Below are 6,048 nucleotides of genomic sequence, written 5' to 3'. Positions count from 1 at the left end.
CGAAAACGTACAACAATATTATGTTTTTAAGGATATTTTTTAAATTATATTGGTTCGAAAATCATTCATTGCCTATTTTCTTTTTAATACTTAAACATTTACTGTTTTTTTTCCCAAAATAGTGCTGTAAAACAATCGATAGCACAAATTGCAAGAGAGACAGCGCAGTTATAACACGATAGCGTGCGAGCAGTTAAGAAACACAAATAATTGGTTGGCGCGAGCGAGAGATCCGTACGTTCGTTAGGGATGGAACTCAACTTAATCGATGTTTCCTAGCGAGTGGAATATTTTGAAATGCAGCCATCATCCAGCCATCCGCTCATCCACCATTAGTTATTATTTTTACTCAGTATCGATACCGTAAAGCGACATGCATACGTCCTTAAAAAAATACATAAAAAATTGTAAAATAAATAAAAGTGTTATTAAAAAATAGTGAAAAATCAGTTATTTGTTCATACAGTACAAGCAATAAGTGCAAGGCAAGTTGTTGCAGTGAAGCCAGCAGCGGAACTGTACACACGCATATATTTGTCTGTATGTACGTGTGCTTATGTATACAAAAGCATACACACACATACATACTTACATTCATATAGCCACTGCGCATTGATAAGAAAACCGCTTTTACAAAAGGGGGCCGAGCATAAAATTGTTATTTGTTGCATTTTGCAGCATTTTTAAACAGAAGTATACTGCGTTTGTGGAGAGCATGAGTGCATCCAGTGAGGGTGGTGGAGGCGGAACGGTGGGTGGAAGTACAGCTACGACAACGGCCCCAGGTATGTGCTTTAAAGCGATATCTATTATGTACATGCATAATTTTGTATATGTGTATTTAAATATATATATGTGTCTGCTGGCATTAGTATGTATACATAACAATAATTGCACGTGTGTGTGTCAAAAGTGTTGTATGTGTTTTGCGTCCCAAGTGTATATATACATTGTGCCCGATAATGGTCGATAGCGATTTATCGATGAATATATAGATGTTGTTAGTTCCCACGAAGTGAATTTTGGCGCGTAGTTAAAGTTATTGCGCCAAAATAGCGCCAATTACAAATTATTTATAGAAAATTAAATATGTTAGGTTTTGCCAAAACCATTTAAATGCTTAGTCGAGTAATTAATGAAACAGAAAAGCTTTTGTGTGTTTTGTTTTTGTCTTTGTGTTCGTCTCAATGTTGCCAATTAGTTTGAAAAATACTTTGTGGCGTTGCCAACTAGCTTTGAATATTGCGCATATGCATTTTTTAATTTCTATTATTATTTAGCTGTATTAAAAGCCGTTAAAATACGCACTCATCCTCAAGCCAACCCAAAGCACTTGTTAACCACATCCTCCAGCACAACAACAACTGCCATGGTATCACACACATATCCGCACGTGCAAATACGTGGCGCTCTAAACCGTTATTCATTAGCCCCCCATTTGCACTCCGCAGCACACTCCACGGTGGCAGCCAAGATAACGCACGTTAAGGCGGATGGCGGAATCTCCATCAGTGGAACGCCCATTATCAGTGGCGGGACCATCAAAGTCTCTACCACCGGCAATCCTGTGCAGAGCTCACTTAGCGGTACTCCAATTTCCCTTAACACCGGGCAGGCCACAACGGCAGCATCCATACGTGCCATTGGTGCCGGCGGCCAGTCCACCCAAGTGCGCGTTGTCATGCCCATGATCAAGCAGCTGGAGAATGTGACGGCCACCGGACGAACACAGATCACAGCCATACCAGCGGCACCAGCACGCAACGTCTCCAATGCCTCCATTACGGTAACACGTCCAGTGACGCAAGCCACCTATTTGCCACGCGCCAGCGTCACAGCCACACAGATGAGCGGTGTGGCTGTTACAACCGCCCAACGTTTAGTTACACCACTGCGTGCTACATCTTCTGCCAGCGTAACGCCTGCCACGCCAACTGGTCTCAGCAGCAGTTTTGTGCGCACTTCACAGCCCTCCACGGTTATCTCAGCGGCCAACAGCGGTGCCGCGGCTGCTTGGATGCATAGTCCCAATGGACAAGTGCAGCTCATACGCGCCATACATCAGCCCAGGCAACGCATCATAACCACCTCTGCCGGCGCTAGCATTGTGACCACAGCTACACCAATACAGACGCCATCAGGTGAGCTAGTGCTGCTCCAACCAAAATTAAGCTTGTTACTATAATTGTTCTCTTACAGCGCTTTCCGTTACCGCCGCCCAACCGTTGCCACCGCAGTCAGCGGGGCCAGGTTCAGGAGCGCAAGCTTATGTTGCTACAGTGCTTCCGCCCCGTCATCAGGCCACACTTGTATACAGCTCAAACGCACCACACAACAATCCCAATGCTGGTCAGCAGTTTAATCCACGTTTTGCTGTAACCACGCCGTTGGGCAGCACAGTAAACGCCGCAGGCGGCACGGCGACCACTCCAGGCGGCACTACCGTGACGCCTCGGCAGGTGCGTCCCATATCGCTGGGCAAAAGCTTTCCGGGCGCTAAGATCAACTCCACCAGCATTAGCATACGAGCGCCGAGCTTACCACAGCTAAGCGCCAGCATAGCACCACCCACCCCCGTCGTTAGTGTGTCCGGCGGCGTTACAGTAGCAGGGCGTGCTGCAGGTGGTGCAGTAGGATCTGTTTCCAGCGTGCCGCCTGTGGCGTTAAGTACCACCAATCTGTCCACCACGAGAATTATACAACTGCAGCAGCCAGCCACGGGCGGCACACAGCAGATCTGTTCTGCAGCACGCCTCTCAGGCAATGTGATGTTACAACCTTTTCTCATGAGCACCAGCGCTGCAGCAAAGATGGGTAAGTAATGCTTCTTAGTAGTAAACTTTTGGCTAATTCTAATTGCATTCCAGGCATACGACCTCCTGTGACCATGACAGCAAAGGTGCAGCCTTCTTTGACAATCACACAGCTTAATCCCATTGGCAAGCTATCCACCGGTGGAGTGAGTGGTGCACCAAACATGACGCCGCAAGGCGTGGCCAGCATACAGGCTGTTCCCAGCACAGTATCCCAATCAAGTGTTGTGACTAGTGGCAGCAGCGGCGCAGCGGGCGGCGCAACAGTACTGCCCTTGACTATAGGTGGTCGTGCCGGCACCGCAAGTAACATCTTGACGGGAACATTGACGCCCATTAAGAATGCAAGTGGAATAACTGTTGGAAAAATGATGATGACGCAGTCAGCGGGTGCAGATTCAACTGGACCCAACAGCATGTCGCATGGTGGCACTCCCACCAATGTGTATATACAGCAGCGCAGCGGTACTGGCGGCGTTAGCGTCAGCGCAACACCAACAACCGTGGTCACATCAACAGCATCAGGTGCCTCCTTTTTGCCACATGGCAGCTCAGCCATTTACTACGAGTCCATGCCAGCCTCCTCAACGGGGGTGCTGTCACTAACGACCACAACCGTGACACAGAGCACGCATACACATGCCCAATCGCATGCCCAAGCTCAGCTGGTGAGCACCGCCGGCACCAGTTTGTCCGTCTCCTCGCTACCCTTTGCTAGCCATGCTCAGAGTGGAGTCAGTAGTGGTTCCACGGCCACATTTACGGTGCTACCCTCAACAACGGCAGCAGGTGGTCGCACCATTGGACACCAGCAGCTCATCATACCAGCCAGCGGTACTCATGCGGGTGCTTCCCCAGCTCAACATATGGTTATACCACTGCATACATCTGTCAAGGTCACCACAGGTGTGGCACCTACCACGACCGGTGGCGGCGCTACAGTTAGCGCGCTACCCATGCCCGTGTCAGTGACGGTTCCTGTGCCTGTCACCGCGAACACCTTGGTATCCAACTTTATGCGCAAACGTGATGCCGAAGGTTCACCCATACGTGGTGTCAAAAATCTAGCGCCCACGCTGCTCTCTATGAGCAGCAATAGCAACTCGTCAGCCTCTACCAGCAGCAGCAATATAACAGCTGTGAATTTAGGCAGCGGCTCCTCCTTTAACTTACAGCCCGTCACAGTGGCAACAGTTACAGCTGCAGCAGTATCAGTTGCGCCTCCAGTCAGCGTCAGCAGTACTGTGAGCTCAGCGCTGACTGTGGAGGCGTTGGCAAAAAAGGAACGCGAACGCGTAAACTCTGCAGTCGCGGCTGCTCTTGGTGCCTCCTCGACTTCTACAGCATCAGTATCCACGACGGCGGGAAGCATTATAAGTACACGTAACGTGCGCGCTGAGTCGCCAGCCTCGTCGGATGGCTCCACCACAGTGTCGGCAAACTCTTCGCCAGGTGTGGAGCAGCAGATACAGGACAGCAATATGAATCGTTTGTGTGATGAGGCGGTAGCAGCAGGAACACCTGCAGCGAGAGAGAATGCCACGCATTTTAATCCTATCAATGAGGTTAGTTAAAGAATACAGAATATATTATTTTAGAAATCTTAAATCTTTATAAAAATTAATCAAAAGATACTTTGATTGTTTTCATTCAAATTGAAGAAAATCAATTTTAATTTCTTAAGTTAGACTTGGTTGTTATTAAATTGCGAGGCTTTTAAAATATTTCTTCTTACATATAACCGTAAACTATGTATATAAATGAAAAAAAAATTTTTTTATCTGCTATTACAGTTGTATTCAACGCATCAAGGCAATCTAGGGACAACAGTCACGTTGAGCACACGTGGCAGTGCCTTTGTGGACGTGACTCTGGGGCAATCAACAACGCCTGCAGTTAGCTTGACTACGAATCAATTACAACAATCGCGCATGAATGGCAACAGCAGTGGTAGTACCGCCAGCTATGATAGCTCGGCACGCAAGAAACCACGACGCTCCACGTAAGTTTTAATAAGCTTTGTTGTAGTTAACAAATTCGTTAACTTAAACTACTTGCAGCAATGACAGTCAGCAGTCGAATCTAAGTCAAGCTTCAACAACACTGGCGCTGCCACCGCCCACAAGCAGTCTGGAGGCAAATACTAGCTACGTGCCACAGCAATCGCAACCAACGCTGAACAATGGTGCTTTGCTGCTTACAGCAGCAACTGCTCCCACGACCAACGCTAGCGAAACTAATAATCATCGCTTGGCTGCCAGCGGAGCAGCGCCTGCCAACAAGGAGAATGCCAATCCTGTGGACTTTGTCTTGCGACGTCCGCGCAACTGCGCGCTGCTCAATGTAAGCGGCATAAACAATTGCATTTAGTTGTATGCATTTTAAAATGAATTGTATTTTTCAGACCTATAAGCCCACGCATAAACTGGCCAACAATCATTTTTATCGTTACACTGACATTAAGCCGCGTGACGAGCGACGTGCCACAGTCATTGATCTGGCTAATCAGCCCAATGTCCAGGGTAAGATCAGCGGCTGGAAGCTTTATCATTTGCGGTCACAAATGGAAGACTTGGTAAATTTAGATTGTGTTCAATATAAAAGATAGTTATTTAATGTTTATATTTGCTAATTTAGAGCGATTCGGAATCCGTCAATCTAAGCCAGCTGGAGTCTATGCTGAAGAAATTTGAAAAGGACAAGGACAAGACCAGCGAAATTGAGCGCATGAGCGAGCTTCTGAAGGTAAGTGCTCTGATAAATTTTCAATATAAACAGCAACGCATAACATCATTATCTTTTAGGGCAACTTACAACGGAGCAAAATTATCACCGATGGTATCAACGAGGCGCAGAACCAATTGATGAAGATATTTGAGCATAAGCCGCACGTCTCTGACATTATCAATCGATTGCAATCGAAGCGTAATTTTAAGAAACGTGAGAAATTATAAGTAACAATCCAACGACAACGATGCGTCGAGCCTTGAGGTCTCTCTTTTAAGCTACCATGTATTGTTAGCTTTTAGAATTGTATATTTGCCTAAGTTTAGCTATATGTATATGAGACGTTAGTTTAATCTATTAGCTTAACTTGTGTATATTCAATTTGTAAGATATGACTTTACAAAGCAAACACACATTCAAATTACACATCAACACACCACGATTAAAATGTATGCAATATTTTTTCAAACTTCTTAAGCAAAAAGATAATATATAATTGTACAATAAA

At 46.3% G+C, this 6,048-nt stretch overlaps 1 protein-coding gene across 5 annotated transcripts; it reads left to right on the top strand.

Annotated features, from left to right (window-relative positions):
- Nucleotides 1-122: 122 nt before the first annotated feature.
- On the top strand, nt 123-6,041 carry LOC108600472 (pneumococcal serine-rich repeat protein). Of its 5 annotated transcripts, XM_017988086.2 has the most exons (10): nt 123-485; nt 679-785; nt 1,281-2,141; nt 2,200-2,814; nt 2,868-4,378; nt 4,607-4,815; nt 4,874-5,156; nt 5,218-5,388; nt 5,451-5,558; nt 5,618-5,767. In XM_017988086.2, exons 2-10 carry the CDS (start codon nt 716-718, stop codon nt 5,765-5,767), a joined length of 3,978 nt encoding a protein of 1,325 aa, XP_017843575.2. In that variant the 5' UTR covers nt 123-485; nt 679-715. The 5 variants fall into 5 exon arrangements, with proteins under 5 accessions (XP_017843575.2, XP_033149357.1, XP_017843578.2 ...); XM_033293466.1 differs by having other exon boundaries at nt 124-785; nt 5,618-6,041; XM_017988089.2 differs by having other exon boundaries at nt 125-785; nt 1,452-2,141.
- The last annotated feature ends 7 nt before the right edge of the window (nt 6,042-6,048 follow it).

Source organism: Drosophila busckii, chromosome 3L, assembly GCF_011750605.1.
Source record: "Drosophila busckii strain San Diego stock center, stock number 13000-0081.31 chromosome 3L, ASM1175060v1, whole genome shotgun sequence".
Lineage (NCBI taxonomy): Eukaryota > Metazoa > Arthropoda > Insecta > Diptera > Drosophilidae > Drosophila > Drosophila busckii.
The sequence above is the reverse complement of the archived record's forward strand: the minus strand, read 5'-3'. Positions and strand labels throughout refer to the sequence as shown.